General features: G+C 46.6%; 1 protein-coding gene across 1 annotated transcript in view; it reads left to right on the top strand.

Moving 5' to 3' along the window:
- The window catches only part of CSMD2 (CUB and Sushi multiple domains 2), a 661,952-nt gene that overhangs the window by 441,107 nt on the left and 203,272 nt on the right, over window positions 1-17,573 (top strand). The window contains exons 20-22 of the mRNA XM_032640663.1: window positions 3,384-3,599; window positions 5,030-5,218; window positions 11,210-11,379. Coding sequence (XP_032496554.1) covers window positions 3,384-3,599; window positions 5,030-5,218; window positions 11,210-11,379 — 575 coding nt within the window. The remainder of the gene's footprint in view (window positions 1-3,383; window positions 3,600-5,029; window positions 5,219-11,209; window positions 11,380-17,573) is intronic.

The following is a 17,573-nucleotide window of genomic DNA, read 5'->3' as shown; positions in this document are numbered from 1 at the left end:
TGCAAGGATTTTTCATTATACGCAAAGCAATCAATGTGATAAACCATATTAGCACACTGAAGAAGAAAAACCATATGATCATCTCAATAGATGCAGAAAAAGCTTTTGACAAAATTCAACACCAATTTATGATAAAAACCCTCCAGATAGTAGGCATAGAGGGAACTTACCTCAACATAATAAAGGCCATATGTGACAAACCCACAGCAAACCTCATTCTCAATGGTGAAAAACTGAAACCATTTCCACTAAGATCAGGAACAAGACAAGGTTGCCCACTCTCACCACTATTATTCAGCATAGTTTTGGAAGCTCTAGCCACAGCAATCAGAGAAGAAAAAGAAATAAAAGGAATCCAAATCGGAAAAGAAGAAGTAAAGCTGTCACTGTTTGCAGATGACATGATAATATACATAGCGAATCCTAAAGATGCTACCAGAAAGCTCCTAGAGCTAATCAATGAATTTGGCAAAGTAGCAGGATACAAAATTAATGCACAGAAATCTCTGGCATTCCTATACGCTAATGATGAAAAATCTGAAAGAGAAATTAAGGAAACACTGTCATTTACCACTGCAACAAAAAGAATAAAATAGCTAGGAGTAAACCTACCTAAGAAGACAAAAGACCTGTATGCAGAAAGCTCTAAGACACTGATGAAAGAAATTAGAGATGATACAAACAGATGGAGAGTTATACTATGTTCTTGGATTGGAAGAATCAACATTGTGAAAATGACTATGCTACCCCAAACAATCTACAGATTCAACGCAATCCCTATCAAACTACCACTGGCATTTTTCACAGAACTAGAAAAAAAAATTTCACAATTTGTATGGAAACAGCAAAGACCCCAAATAGCCAAAGCAATCTTGAGAAAGAAAAACGGAGCTGGAGGAATCAGGCTCCCTGACTTCAGACTATACTACAAAGCTACAGTAATCAAGACAGTATGGTACTGGCACAAAAACAGAAATATAGATCAATCAATGGAAGAGGATAGAAAGCCCAGAGATAAACCCACGCACATATGGTCACCTTATTTTTGATAAAGGAGGCAAGAATATACAATGGAGAAAAGACAGCCTCTTCAATAAGTGGTGCTGGGAAAACTGGACTACATGTAAAAGAATGAAATTAGAACACTCCCTAACACCATACACAGAAATAAACTCAAAATGGATTAAAGACCTAAATGTAAGGCCAGACACTATCAAACTCTTAGAGGAAAACATAGGCAGAACACTCTATGACATAAATCCCAGCAAGATCCTTTTTGACCCACCTCCCAGAGAAATGGAAATAAAAACAAAAATAAACAAATGGGACCTAATGAAACTTCAAAGCTTTTGCACAGCAAAGGAAACCATAAACAAGACAAAAAGACAACCCTCAGAATGGGAGAACATATTTGCAAATGAAGCAACTGACAAAGGATCAATCTCCAAAATTTACAAGCAACTCATGCAGCTCAATATCAAAAAAACAAACAACCCAATTTACAAATGGGCAGAAGACCTAAAGAGATATTTCTCCAAGGAAGATATACAGCTTGCCAACAAACACATGTAAGAATGCTCAACATCACTAATCATTAGAGAAATGCAAATCAAAACTACAATGAGGTATCACCTCACACCAGTCAGAATGGCCATCATCAAAAAATCTACAAACAATAAATGCTGGAGAGGGTGTGGAGAAAGGGGAACCCTCCTGCACTCTTGGTGGGAATGTAAGTTGATACACCCACTATGGAGAACAGTGTGGAGGTTCCTTAAAAAACTAAAAATAGAAGTACCATATGACCCAGCAATCCCACTACTGGGCATATCCCCTTAGAAAACCATAATTCAAGAAGAGTCATGTACCACAATGTTCATTGCAGCTCTGTTTACAATAGCCAGGACATGGAAGCAACCTAAGTGTCCATCGACAGATGAATGGATAAAGAAGACGTGGCACATATATACAATGGAATATTACTCAGCCATAAAACGAAACGAATTCAGTTATTTGTAGTGAGGTGGATGGACCTAAGACTCTGTCATACAGAGTGAAGTAAGTCAGAAAGAGAAAAATAAATACCATATGCTAACACATATATATGGAATCTAAAAAAAAAAAAAGGTTCTGAAGAACCTAGGGGAAGGACAGGAATAAAGATGCAGACATAGCGAATGGACTTGAGGACATGGGGAGGGGGAAGGGTAAGCTGGGATGACATGAGAGTGGTTTGGACATATACACATTACCAAACGTAAAATAGATAGCTAGTGGGAAGCAGCCACATAGCACAGGGAGATCAGCTTGGTGCTTTGTGACCACGTAGAGGGGTGGGGTAGGGTGGGTGAGAGGGAGACGCAGGAGGGAGGGGGTATGGGGATATATGTATATGTATAGCTGATTCACTTTGTTATAAAGCAGAAACTAACACACATTGTAAAGCAATTATACTCCAATAAAGATGTTTTTCAAAAAATCTTCCGCGTCATCGCTTAACTCCTCCTTTGCATCTGTTGCCTCTGTTCCCTGTCCATTTCACCTCCTGAGTCTCATGTCCCTTTCCTGCTCTCACCCCCTCTGCCAGCCCCCATCCACTTTCCCGCAGTGCATGGCTGACATCCTTCTAACTGTTCTCTCTCCCTCCACTTCGTCCTCCTCACAGCCACCAACATCTTGCTAACCTGAAATTGGATACACCCTGGATAGGATGGCTTCTCAATGCCTCCAGAAAAACATCCAGTCCAGCCCCAGCCTACATTTCCAGCCCCTCTTCCAGATGTTTCCTGCTTAGTGTGTCCAGCCGCACCATGCCGCTCTCAGAGCCCTGGAGTCCACAGCAGCTCTGTCTCCAGTACCCTGCCTGGGGTGCCCTTTCCCCTCTTACCCGGTTAATTCCTAAGCCTCCTTTTAAGACCTCAATCAAATGCTCACTCTTTAGTGAGGGCATCCTACCCTCCCCTCTTTCCCTTCTGCCCCCCAGCGCAGTCTGATCTACATTGGTTCCAGCATTTGTCACTCTGTACTGTAGCTATATCCCCTTGCACCCACGCAGCCCTGGATCCTGGCCCATAGGAAGTACCCAATAAATGTACAAATACTTGTTGACTGAATGAATGACCTAGCCATAAATCTCCCTTTCAAATTGGGACAACCAGAGAGCAGCGTCCTTCTCCCTGGCTGGACCTCAGGGCAGGGGCGTGTGCGGTTCACCTGGCTTCCTTCATTCAGGTTGGCTGGTGTGTGTTGATCATGCTCAAGCTTGAGGTTCTGCACACCGATAGACGCTTGCAAGCGGGAGACGTTTGTGCAGACCCCATCGTGCAGCTGAGCCCCTTCAGGCCTCTCACTGTCATCACCCTGACCCTCTGGTCCCCTGGCAGGTGTGTTCTTCACTTTCCACACCTTCCACCTGGAGAGCAGCCACGACTACCTCGTCATCACGGAGAATGGCAGCTTCACTCAGCCCCTGAGGCAGCTGACCGGTTCCCGGTTGCCAGCGCCCATCAGCGCTGGACTCTATGGCAACTTCACTGCCCAGGTCCGCTTCATTTCCGACTTCTCCATGTCCTACGAAGGCTTCAACATCACCTTCTCAGGTAAAGCATGTGAGGGTCCCTCGGGGTAAGTGATGGCTGAGCACTCTGTCCCTCCCACCCCCGCACCCTGCTGCCGGCCTCTGGTCTTCCCAGCAGATGGCTGTCGGTCCCCTCCCCAGCCTCTGGGAGAGGGACCTCACTGCTGCAGCAGAAGTAATTGGGTTAGACACAAGGGCGAACTTCCTTAGAGCGGGCTTGGAAGGAATTAGCAGGTCTGTTGGGGAATCTCCTTCTGTGAAGGTATTTAGGCTTCACTCTGAACATGACCAACCCAACTCATTGAACTAGAGGATCTCAGGAGTCCCATCCTGCCCTAGTAATTCCAGATTCTTCTTCTGATTCCACTTCCACCACTTCACAACCACAGCAATTTCTAAAAAAAAAAAAATCGAAAAGAAAAAGAAGGGAGACTGAAATTTACATTTTGGAGTGTTTTGGTCTCATGTGGGGGCTACTTCACCAATGCTAATTGAGTAGCGATAGATATTTATCTTTGTGTTTAGGAATCCTGAAAAGAAAGCTCTTTAATGTGCATTCAGGGAGAAAAGAGGACCCTTCACTCCTCTAGTACCAAGTCCTCCTGCTGCTCTCAGACTATTGCTCCCAGACCACCCCCTCCCACCACCAGCCAGGAGCAGAGACAGCAGATGGATTTCCCCAGGATGGCTGAGAGATATCTGACCTCTAGGAAATGGGACATGGCTGAGCTCAGCCTCAGTGTCCCTCCAGCAGATGCCACCTGCCATGTCCTGGCTGATGGGACATATCCAGCCAGTCTGCCTCATCCAGCCTCTTTCTCCCCACCACACAGAGCCCCCCGGGGTACTGTGTCCCAGAAGGGAGATGCCCTTGGGGATGAGGGAAAAGGTACTTCTATATCATCACTAGAGGTATAAAAGTCACTAGAGGCAGGTCCCTGGTGCATAGATGCCATCTGCCTCAAGTGCCAGTGTTACCAAGACACAGCTTCGGCTGAAGCACTTGGATTCTTTTTCCCAATGTAAGTTGCCCTAGGCTGGGTCATGCATTGTGAACCTCTAGAACCAGGCTGATTGAACTGATCTGGCTTGGTGCCCGGGGAGAAAGAGACAGGGGAGTCCACAAGCCTGAGGCTGGGGTTCATGTGGAGATGAAGGGACAGAGGAGGGAAGGGTCAGCCTCAGAAGTACTCCTGGGAAGCATGTTTCCAGGAAGGCGGTGCTCTCTCCCATTGCTTGTGGTCTGGAGGCACTCCGACCACCCAGAACACACCTGCCTGTTCTCGCCTGTCTCTGTCCCTCTCGGGCTCTCTCTCCTTCTCTCCTTACTTTTCGTGCATCGGTGTGTATCGTGTACCTCTGTCTTCCTCTCTCGTCCTCTTCTCCGTGGTGTCTTTGTCTGTGTGTTCCCATCCTCTGTGTGTGACCCCAGCTCTCCTGCTGCCTTTCCAGAGTATGACTTGGAGCCCTGTGAGGAGCCTGAGGTCCCAGCCTACAGCATCCGGAAGGGCTTGCAGTTTGGTGTAGGCGACACCTTGACCTTCTCCTGCTTCCCCGGGTACCGTCTGGAGGGCACGGCCCGCATCACGTGCCTGGGGGGCAGACGGCGCCTGTGGAGCTCGCCTCTGCCAAGGTGTGTTGGTAGGTGGTCACGTGCTTTCATTTTGCTTCACTAATGGGGTTGGCCGGACTTTAGTCAATTGCTGGGAGGTGGTGGAACGCACCTGGGCCAAGAGGCCGACAGGACTGGGTTTAAGGACTGTCTTAGCACACGGTTACCTTGGGTGGGTGGCCTAGCCTCCTTCCACGCCAACCTCCTTATCGGTACAGGAGAGATGGCAATGCCTGCTTCATGAGCTGTTCTGTAGCCTCAACTGACCTTTACAAAGCGGGTCCACAGTAGGTCCACTCGGATGAAATCAATTTCTATGCTGTTACCTCCCACCCTTAGCACACATTCCCATGGCTAATTGATGCCTCTTGTGGAGAAATCTGGGTGGGGTGTGTGGGTGCGCCTATAGGAAGGAGGTATGACCTTTGCCCATGGAGAATCCCCATCTGGTTGAGGAGAGGGCTGATTTTTCTTGTCCAGTGAGGGTCCGATAGCTTTTGAGAATCTCTAGAAAGACTTCCTCCATTCCGCTGGGGAAGAGAGAGAGAAGCAGGAGTTGGGTTCATTTATGGAGCACCCATTGCAGGTCAGGCATGCTTCTGGACGCTGAGAATACAAAGGTGGACAATACAGAGAAGGTCTCTCCACTCCTGGTCTCACATTCTGGTGGGGGGAGATGGGCCGTAAACGCATGGATGTGTAGTGTGTCGGGCAGTGTTGAGGGTTACAGAGAAAGATGGTCAGCTTAGAAAGTGCTGGAGGTTTTTATAACAAGTAGTCAGGAAAGACTTCTCTGATGAGCTGACATTTTAGTAGAGATCTGAAGGGATTCAAGGAGCTAATTCATGGGAGAAGAGGGAGCAGAGTACCAAGGCCCCAAGCCTCGAGGATGCTCGGTGTTTGAGCAATAGCTTGGAGGCCAGTCTGGAGCGAGCAAGGGGGAGAGCAGTGGGTGGTGAGGTTAAAGAGGCAGCTGATGGAGTTGGGACCAGGAGCCCTGTGACCCAAGGTCCTGCCGGCCTCCTTGCCAGCATGCTAGAGCAGACTTTTCAGAGCTTCAGGCCCAGAGGGTAGAGAGAAGTGGGGTGATATCCCAAGGACTGGGGACAGTTGCTGGCTGTCCCTCATTTATAAGGTTCACGGCTCTGCTTGCTCGATGCTCACACCATGGGGCTAGATGGAACACAGGCTGGATCAGTGGAGTACCTTCCGTGCTCACTGCTATCCGCTAGTGCTAAATATTACAGAAAACCCCAATATACCAAACAGATCAAAGCAGCACTGCACTGACTGAAACAGGTGCCTGCATCTTGAGAGCCCTTGAGGTCAGCCTTGCCCAAGACAACCGCACGGAGCCCTGGGGCTCTGCAGAGGACAGTCGTAAATAGGATGGCAAGATGGGCTGGGCTCAGGCTGTGGGGTCACCTGGGCCCAAGGGTGAGTCTCTGCTCTGCCACTTACCAGCTGTTAGATCTTGGGCAAGCCACCAGACCCCAGCAACTCCAGCTTCCTCGCTTATAAAACAGAGATAACAATATCCGATTCACAGACTTTATTCCAGATTAGATGACGTAATTTACATACACCAACGGGCTGCCATATTATTATCATTTTGCCAATAACCTTTCTATCATTATTTATCGATGACATGACCAACAACCAATAACCCTTTACGATCTCAGAGGGGAAACATTAAGACAAATAGATGCGGAATTCCATTTTTGATCAATTAACTAATCTCAAAGTTTATCCTTTTTCCTGCAACCATCCCCCAGAGCATCCACCCACCCTGACCTGGACACACATTCAGACACACATGTAACTCCCACTGTGTAGGTTCAGTTTCGATGTGGCTGCTAGCAGGTCCTTTCTGCTCTGGAGAAATGTCTTCAGCTAAGTGGCTCTGAGGGGAATTTTTCCTGAATGGGATTATCCAGGACCACAGATACACACACGCCCTAAGTTCTGCCTCATTGATCTCATTACATAAACTCATTCTTTAACTTACTATTCCAATTACTGTTTGTTCATGGCGCCTCACAATATTTTCGTTATTACATTTGTCTTCTGTTTTGTATGTATTCATAACACATAGCAATTATAATCACCTCTAATTACCACCAGCCCACAGCAGAACCTCAGGCTGGAGGTATCACGGGAATGCCCACCCGGGAGATGCTCCCAGTCGCCATACGCACTGGAGGTGTAAATTGAATAACTTACCAGGAACATTCCCTGCTGAGAAGGAGATGAACAGTCCTGGGCTCTAATTCATTGTGTGACAGGGGGACACAGCCCCTGACCTCAGGGTCCCCTGAGCTGGATGTGGAAGGGACAGCCCTGATCCCAGAGGACCCCATTCTGCACCAAGAGTCATGACCCTGCCCTTGGGAGCCCCGCATGATGGAGCAGACCTACCTCTCTGCCTCGGGAGCCCCAGACTGATGGACAAGACACAGCCCCTGCCCTTAACGAGACCTCTTCTGATGGGGAGGACAGAAGTCGTAGATGCCCGAATTAGCCGCAGCACTTTCTGGTGCAGATGACTGTTTGTTTCTCTGGAACGTTTATTTTTCCATTTATGCTTGTGTTTGGCTTTTCCGTGCATCTGCTCACCTCCCCTGATACTTGGAAACTCTCCCAAAAGCAAGTGCCAGGTCCCGCTACCTCCTGTACACACCCTGGTGCCCTGGAAAAAGGCCTCATTAGGGGCCAAGGACTGGCCCCTTCTGAAACTGTCAGCCCCCTTCCCCTCCCCATAAAGGTGTCGGGCATGTGGGAAAGAGGAGAGGGTCATGCTGGGGCAGAGATGGCATGTAGCTATTGTGCTGCAAGCCAGGGTAGGAAGGAGGTGCAAAAATATGTCAAAGCCCACGTTTAAGGTAAACCACCTTTTAGGAACTAGGCAGAGAGCAAGAGGTATCAGGAACAGTGAGGGCGCTGTAAATGTCAGGCAGCTAACACATGCTTCCCGAGAAGCTTCTTGGGCCTTCGGCCATTCCCGGAGCCTGGGCAGTTAGGGCTCCAAATAGAAGCAGATAAGCTGTGTAGATTCATCAGGTTAGATGGGGAGAGAAAGGAATAATGCTTGTTGAGGGCCTACTAGGTGCTAGCCACTCCCTATATGTTCACCTCTTTCATCATAAAATTTCATATATGTATTCTCTCTAGTTTTATGTGGGTGCTGTTATTGTCCAGATGGAGGCAGATGAAGAGACCGAGGTTCAGAGAGTTGATATAACTGGTCTGAGTCTAAAACCCATGCTCATCCCACTGCACCACATGTCGTTCCCTAGATGGAAGAGAATACTGTGTGATGCCCAGAGATGATGGGGAGCTGCTTCAGAGGGCTGCCCACGTGATGTGACTGAGTAATAAATGTCTAAATATGCACAGCCCTCAGCACGCCCTCCCCAAATGCCCACCTTCATCAGAGGGCACCCAGAATACTTACATACTTTAGAAACATATCCACCTCCCCAAATGCCCACCTTCATCAGAGGGCACCCAGAATACTTACACACTTTAGAAACATATCCACCTAAAGTATCAGCAGCCACCAGGGTGCCCGTCCACCACCCGCCCTTTAGTTTTATGCCCCAGCTCTGCACATTCATTACACACGTTCGGACACTCTGCAAACAGGCTGAGTTTAAAGTACTGAAAAGCGAGATTTTCCCTCCAAGACAAATGATGGCTGTCCTGTTCAGTTTGAGCTGCTATAAGAAAATACCATAAAGTGGGTGGCTTCAGCAACAAGCATTTATTTCTCACAGTTCCGGAGGCTGGCAAGTCCAAGATCAAGGTGCCAGTGGATTCAGTGTCTGGTAAAGGCCCTCTCCCTGGTTTCCAGATGGCAGCCTTCTTGCTGTACCATCACACGGCAGACAGATTGCAGGCTCTGGTCAATTCCTCTGCTAAGGGCACTAATCCCATCATGGGGACTCTCCCCTCATGACATCATCTAGACTTAATTACCTCCCAAAGGCCCCACCTCCAAATAGCATCACTGGGGAATCAGGGCTTCAGCATAAGAATTTGTCAGAGGGACACAAACACGCTGTCCATAGTAATGACTTACGTGACGTCTTAGGAACCTGAAGCTGGTCCTGAACTGGAAAGGGCCCAGGGAGGAGGGCTTGTCCCACCAATCAGAGGACTGATTGGTGGGACATGGTCACTATCTTCAAAGTTCTAAGGAGCAGCCTTGGGGGCAAGAGACCACACAGAGGTACAACTAAGCCCACTAGAGACTCAGCTCTGAGTGTTCCTGTATCACATGCTCCCTCCACACTGCTGTGGCCTAGGACACTCCAGGCTCAGGGCAATTAAAGTTGAATATGTGGTGACCTCAGGGTCCTTCCAGCCAATGACTGTGCCTAGAATAGGGACACTGAGGAATGGTTCGGGGAAAGCAGATGCGCTACCACCAACCTCAGAGATTCTACATATGCTCCGAACTCCCCATATGTCCAGACAAATAATGGGCCTGCCATCTGACTTGTGTTTATATCCTTCCAGAACCTAATCATTTTTAGAGCTGGCCATCCTCTGAGGTCAGTGTCCTCCATATTTATTCATTCATTCATTTGGCAAATATTTATTTTACAGACAATCTGGGCTAAGCCTTGGAAATTCATGGATTCGTTAAGCATGACCCTTACCTTCAAGTAACGCACAGTCTGGGTAGGGGGTGCAGACAAGAAACAAGCCATCAGGGTGCGATCTGGTAGACGCTCTGCCACAGGGAAGCCCAGGAAGAGGCTTCACAATTATCAAAGACCCTAGAGAGCCAACTGCAGGGTCCTTCAGCACATGCCCTGCACTGAGCTACCCCTTTCATCCCTGCTGCTGTCCTGCCCAGGCATGGAGCAGAGCCAGTGGGTGCTGGAGATACAGAAATATGACCAAGCCCTAAAGCACCCACAGGGCAGTGGAGGAGATAGAAATGTTAACAAATAAGTCAAGTAAAATGTGATGACCGGGATTCCCTGGTGCCGCAGTGGTTGAGAGTCCGCCTGCCGATGCAGGGGACGCGGGTTCGTGCCCCGGCCCGGGAAGATCCCACATGCCGCGGAGCGGCTGGGCCCGTGAGCCATGGCCGCTGAGCCTGCGCGTCCGGAGCCTGTGCTCCGCAACGGGAGAGGCCGCAACACTGAGAGGCCCACGTACCACAAAAAAAAAAAAAAATTGTGATGACCGCTATAAATAGAGGTATAGGAACAATGGGGAAAGAATGACTAATTCTGGAGGAGCAGGAACAGATTTTGAGAGGAAGGTGTGAATTCATTAGCTGTTGAATTAAACAGGGTTTCCATGTGTCTGTGCCAAAACTTTCTTCAGAGCCTCAGAGGCCCTAAATTCCAGGACCAAGAGGGCTGAGTTGTCAGCCCCCTCCTCTGCTTGAATTGAGAGACTTGATCTAAATTGCTAAGTACCAGGGTCTTTATCTTGAAAACAGGGATGATAATTGTGCCTGCCTTATGGGGATCGGTTGCTGTGACTAATGGCTGAAATGGTCCTTGTAAAGCTTGGAAGATGCTAGCAATTATTATTCAATCTTGTCCCCTCTTCGTTTGTATCCTCTGATACTGAAAGGCTTCGTCCCTCCTCACTTGGCTGCCCCCATCAGTCCCCTGATGCCCTCCTTGGTCATTTCTGTTGCTATGATACGATATGAACAGGTGGGAGGGAGAATGGCTGCTTCATAACACTGTAAAAGTAAAGGGTGCCTGGTGGGTTTATTTCTATTTCTGCGGAAGAAAAACAGACAAATCGAAGGAGAGAAATAAAGGAACGTAACAGAACTACAGGTGGGCAGGTGTTAAAAACAAACAAACAAACAAAAACTTTGATAAGCATTCCTATAGACAGGCAGACAAATGGACAGATAAACAGGCACTCTGGCAGGTAGAGAGGCAAGCAACTTGTCATCTTTGTAAGGTACTCGAGCGCTGTGGGTTGTTTTCCAGATGTAGCTGATGGGCGTTCATCTGTGATTACTGTGATTCTCTTTCCAGCTGAGTGTGGGAATTCAGTCACGGGCACTCAGGGCACTCTGCTGTCCCCCAACTTTCCTGTGAACTACAGTAACAACCACGAATGCATCTACTCCATCCAGACCCAGCCGGGGAAGGGGATTCAGCTAAAAGCCAGGGCATTTGAACTCTCTGAAGGAGATGTCCTCAAGGTAACACTGATAGATTTCATAGAGTATGTATGTTATGGGATGCAAAAGTATGGTCACCACTCTCATTTATCTCTGTGTGAATGACCCAACCTTTCTTCTTCCCTCCTGAGTCCCAAGATGTCCTCACTCATCTGGGAGAAGTGAGAATCTAAGAGAGAAGGGTAGGCGAGTGTATTCTAAAGAATGTGGCTTTAGAGTTTCTTAGGAGCTGACTGCTTTCAAATATGTATGTGATTGAGTAGGGGTTGTCTGGTTAGTAAAGCACCATAATAAACTCAGTTGGAGTGGCCAGTGGATCAGGTTTTCCATTGTGAACTCTGACCATCAACCTAGATGAGGAAGAGTTCATAGAATATGTGCATTTGTGTAGATATGTGTGGCTACAGATATGTTTATATGTATGTTTCCACATGTGTGTGCATCTGTGTCTGTGTCTGTATTTGGTTTGGGTGATCTGTGTCTGTACATACTTGTGTTCTGTGTATGTGCATTTGTGTATGTTTCGAGTTTATGTTTCAGTGACCGGTGGGCTAGTTCAGTAGCTTCAGTGTACCATGGTGATGGCCTGCATGTAGCAGTGGGGTTGAAGAAAGTGGATTCAAGATCTACATAAGAGGGCTTCCCTGGTGGCGCAGTGGTTGGGAGTCCGCCTGCCGATGCAGGGGACACGGATTCGTGCCCCGATCCGGGAAGATCCCACATGCTGTGGAGCGGCTGGACCCGTGAGCCATGGCCGCTGGGCCTGCGCGTCCGGAGCCTGTGCTCCGCAACCGGAGAGGCCACAACAGTGAGATGCCGGCGTACCAAAAAAAAAAAAAGATCTACATAAGAGAAAGAAGTGAAAGGACTTGGACTAAAGAAAGGGTTACAGAGAGGGACTTGTTAAGACATTGAACACACTATGACTGTGTTTGTGTGTGTGATTTGTACCTCCAATAACACATCGTGAGTGTGTAATCAAAGGGTTGACTCTGGAGAACTTATCAAAGAGCTGCCTTATTTAAAAGGATTATAGGGCTTCCCTGGTGGCGCAGTGGTTGAGAGTCTGCCTACCGATGCAGGGGACGCGGGTTCGTGCCCCGGTCCGGGAAGATCCCACATGCCGCGGAGCGGCTGGGCCCGTGAGCCATGGCCGCTGAGCCTGCGCGTCCGGAGCCTGTGCTCCGCAACAGGAGATGCGACACATGGCCATATGGCCACATATGGCCACAACAGTGAGAGGCCCGCGTACAGAAAAAAAAAAAAAAAAAAAAAAAAAGGATTATAAGGAGAATCTCATACTGAGTAGGTCCATTTTCATCCTAGGCCAAGAAACTTTTTTATCTTATTCTAATATAGTTTTATTCCCTGTAGCCAGAGAAGTCTAGACATTAGAAACAACCAAAAGTCACCACTCTAGAAAATCCAAAGAGAAACCATTAAATAATCCCCTCCATTAGGACTCTCTGTAGATATGATGAATACACTGTGCTTTTTATGCAAAGATGATACTCTTGACCCACCCTCTGGGGCGTGTGTGTGTGTGTGTTTGGAAGGCATTTCTCACTCTTACCTAATTACTCTTGAACCCAAGAGGAAGTACCATGAGATGACCAGTTGGGACCGGATATGCCTGAAACAGAACAGAATATGGCAAAGTGGCCCAGGAGGGAGTGGGTTCCTATCTGGCTCCTTAAGCTCTACTTTTCAACCTCTAAGCTCCCCATACAGAGAAATGCAGTGTGCATCTCCCTGTAAGTGAACAATAGACAGGACTTTATACTTTCCAAGGGCCATGTCTTCAGGCGTCTCCCTTGACCTCAGTTCTCTCCATCCATTTGTTCATCATCAACAACAGAGCCTCAGAGGACACACCCAGGGCCAACACGGCCAGAGGGACTTCCGTGCTCTAGTGCTGCAGGTGAAATTGAGGAAAGCTGGACAACGCAGAGACGTTCTTGGAGGAAGGATGCTACTAACCTTGCAGAAAAAGGCATTTTGGAGGCACCGTTTTCGGGTTTTGAGGGGAGTGTGTGCAGTTCTGTGCATGTGGCCTGATGGGACCAGCAGAAGGCCTCCTGCCTTGGTTGCTAGAGGCCACATGGAGCGTGGCTGGTACCCAAGCGTCCTCTCTAGGGTGGTCTGGACTCAGAGTAGCACCTAAGACATAGTCAGCAGGTGTGCAAACCCCACTGCACTATCAAGGTTCTGCCTCAGGGTTGAGTGAGCAGCTTAACAGACAGAAGAGAGACTTTTGGAGGCGCTCAGGGTAAGAAGGGAGGGACCTGGGGCATCATCCCCAGGTCAGACATCAGGGAGGGCTCAGCCAGGGATCAGGACCTCAGGTGACCCTTCAGGGCTGTAGGGAGAGGGAGATGATTTCCTGTGTTTCTTTGAGGGATCTTCCCAGACTTCAGACTTGGTCTCTGCAGCCGCCTGCCCGACTGGCCCTGCTACCAGCCTTCGAACACGGGCTCCACCTTCTTGCCGAAAAGCCTCTTCCTCCCTTTCTAGGCCTCTGTAGTGTCCTCCTCAGAAGGTTGGACTGTGGTGCTGACCTGGGTGAAAGGCCATCCACACGATCCCGTAACCACCAGAGCTTCCATGTAGGGGCTCTGGGGAAGGGAGGGAAAGGCATCCAGGGAGATCACGTAGTTTCCTGTTCTAACTCTTCCCCTAAGGACCCTTGCCCTCCCGAGGGAGAACCTGGGACACGAATTATTTCGGAGTGAAAAGAAATGCACGGTTATAGTTTCCACCCTGCAACCACTGTCAGCTGCAGTGGCAATGCTCTTTACACCTGTCACTCCGATCTACCTCGACACAAAGAAGGTGGCACCCAGAGTCACCTCCAGGAGCACCCTGCCCTTGCCCTGGTGTAACTGGCCCATCTGCCAGAACACTGATGTATTTCCAATCCTGAGGATGTACCTGTCCCTCTCAAGAACCCCAGTGCATACCTGGACTCCTTCCTGCCCAGCGAGACCCGCCACTTCCTCCACACTTGCGTCTGACCAACCCTCCAAACCTTCCATACACTCCTGGATTTCTGACCCATGAAATGACTGTTTTCTTGCATTTGTGACTCTCAATCTTTTCCTTATATTTAATAACTGAAAATTTCTTAGACCTCACCCCTACACATACTCCAGCTTATCTCCTAGAACTACCTGATTTCTTCTGTTTTGGCCTCCACCAAAATTTCGACCTCTGTCATCTGCAAGACAGAAAGTCCTCTAAATGCAATAGTGTGGAAAGACAACAGCTCCCAGCTCAAGATGGCACACGAAGCCCATGTATATAACTACATCCTCTACGGTTCCCATGGAAATGACTAAAGGGACATGAAAATGGGAAATTAGGCAAGGGTGCCTTTCACATACAACTTAAAGGAATATTTGCCAAATGGAATACCCCCCAAAAGGCTCTCTTTCTTTGAGAAAGAGCCTAATCAAAGTGTAATTCACATAAGTGAATTGAAATCCTGCCAGTGGATTAAGTGCTAGAAACCTCAAGGAAAGAATGCATCTAAGACCACCTAGCTCAGAGCAGCAGAGCCTGGAGCCAAGGACACACCATGGGGCTGTTGGTACGGGCCGGATCTCAATCCAGCTAGCTCTTCTGGAAGCGTACAGGGTCTGAGAAACCACACAGAGCCACAGTTCCCTCTCAACTTGACTTTCTGGATTCTGTTTGGCTGTTGTTGGCAAGCTGGATAAAGCAGAGTAATGCCATGGCTGGCACCTAACAAGAGTGGGCAAGCTCATTTGAGAAGAGGCTGCCACAATCATACACACACACACATGCACATGTACACACACATACACATATACGCACTCTCCCTCACACACACATGCTTTAGTACCAGGAGCAGGAGAAGCTCCTACTATGGCCTCTTCTGGCTTAACTCTTCTGCTCCCGCTTAGGGGAGCTACTGGGTCTTTCCATTATCCATTTTTATTTTCCATCTGTCGTGGTGTGCCAACCGGAAAATGAACTGGATATGTGTGAATATTCAGTAGATCAGAAGAAGGGGACCTGTCTGAGGAGTCAGAGTTAATTGCCCCTCTGCAAGCAACAAAGAAAAAAAACACTTTAAAAACTTCTAATTTGTATTCTTAACAGAATTTGAGAGAATATTATATTTACGACACAAAAATAGGCAATCATGAAAACAGAGCAATCTGAGATGAGGAAAGACTGAAGAGATGAAAAACATAATCACCCAATTAAAAAATGGAATGGAGGCAATGGACAAAAGATGGTAAACCACAGAAAAATGAAATCACTTTATTATAAGATAAATGTGAGAACTTCTCTCACATCTCATAATGAAATGAAAAAGAGAATTCTTTTATATTAATAAAGTACACAATCCATTCACAGTAAAACTTTATGTGCCAAATAACATAGCATGAATAAATTAAATAAAAATTGCTAGAAATGTAAAAAATTTTAATAAAGTCACAGTCATCGTGGAAGATTTAATATACCTCTGTTAGTCTCTGACGTATCACCTAGGTTAAAAATAAATAAGGATTTAGGTAGCTTGAGTAACATAACAGAATAAATCCAAAGAGAGTGGAAGAAATACTTTTAAAGATAAAAGCAAAAGTGACTGAAAAAAGATAAATTTAAAAAATAGCAATTATCAACAAAACCAACTGCTTCTTTGAAAAATAGTAAAACAGACAAAATTTACAGGACTGATCAAGGAATAACAAAGCCACAAATATATAATTTTAAGAATGAAAAAGGAACATAGTCATAGATAAGGTAGAGATTATGAAAACAGTAAGAAAATGTTTAGGAAAAAGCATAAGACAAAACAATCGGAAAGCTTAAATGAAATGGAAATTTTTATAGATAATAAGTACTAATATCAAGAAAAAAATACAAATCTGAATAAACCAATAACCATTTAAAACATTGGAATTCTCCCGTATTCTCTCTCAAAGTCCCCAGACCTAGCCTATTTTACAGATAAACTGACAAAACTTCAAGAAACAATTAATCCCTGCAGTAATCAAACTGTGTCAGAAAAGAGAAAAAGTAGTATCCATCTCCCCACTCACTTTATGTAAATAGGACAAGTAGAAATATTGATATCAAACTGAATAAGGGCAGCATAAAATATTAGGCCAGTTTCACTTACGACCATAGATCTAAAAATCCTAAATACAGGGCTTCCCTGGTGGCGCAGTGGTTGAGAGTCCACCTGCCGATGCAGGAGACAGGGGTTCGTGCCCCGGTCCGAGAAGATCCCACATGCCGCGGAGCGGCTGGGCCCGTGAGCCATGGCCGCTGAGCCTGCGCATCCGGAGCCTGTGCTCCGCAACGGGAGAGGCCACAGCAGTGAGAATCCCCTGTACCGCAACAACAACAACAAAAAATCCTAAATACAGTATCATGTTGAATCTAGCTGTGCATTAAAACAAAAATGACCAATAGGATGGATTCCAGGAACGTAAGGACGTGTCAACATTACAAAATCTCCTAATTGTCTTTATTGGGCAACCCATATGAAATTGTCATTTTTGTAGGTCAAGAGCGGTCCAATATCAGCAATTTCATCCTATAAACAGATTAGGAGAGAAAAATACATGATCCTGCCAAAGTGTCCCGAAACATCATGTGATGAAACTCAGTACTGATTCATGATTTTAAAAAATATCTGATAAAGCTATGGACAGAACTTTCTTAATCTAATAAAAATTTTCTGCCAACACGTATAGCAAATATTATACTTAATGACAAAACTTCCTAAGGATTCCCAGTAAAGTCAGGAACAACACCAGTTCTGCTACCACCAGTAGTATTCAGATCCAAGCCACTGCAATTATACAAAGAAAAGAACAAAGAAACTATAACAATTAGAAGGGAATATCCAAATTGTCTCTTATTTGGAAAATATAAAACAACCAGCTGATAACCTATCAGACCAATAAGACAATTTAGCAAAGCTGCTGGTGTTTCTACAACCAATTCAAACATGTATTCAGAGGTGGGGAGAAGGTCTCATAATAGAAACAAAAACTATAAGACACCTAGGAATAAGCCTAATGAACATGTGTATAATCTTTACTGAGGAAATTATAAAACTTTATACTGAAGGACATAAAACTAAAATAAATGCAGGGAGGTTTCATATTCAGGGCTGAGCAAAGGCTATGAATAGGCAATTCACAGAATAGGAAAGTAGAATTGATAAACAT

The sequence above is a fragment of the Phocoena sinus genome, chromosome 1, assembly GCF_008692025.1.
Source record: "Phocoena sinus isolate mPhoSin1 chromosome 1, mPhoSin1.pri, whole genome shotgun sequence".
In the NCBI taxonomy this organism is placed as follows: domain Eukaryota; kingdom Metazoa; phylum Chordata; class Mammalia; order Artiodactyla; family Phocoenidae; genus Phocoena; species Phocoena sinus.
Note: the sequence above shows the minus strand (reverse complement) of the source record. Positions and strands in the feature narration are given on the sequence as shown.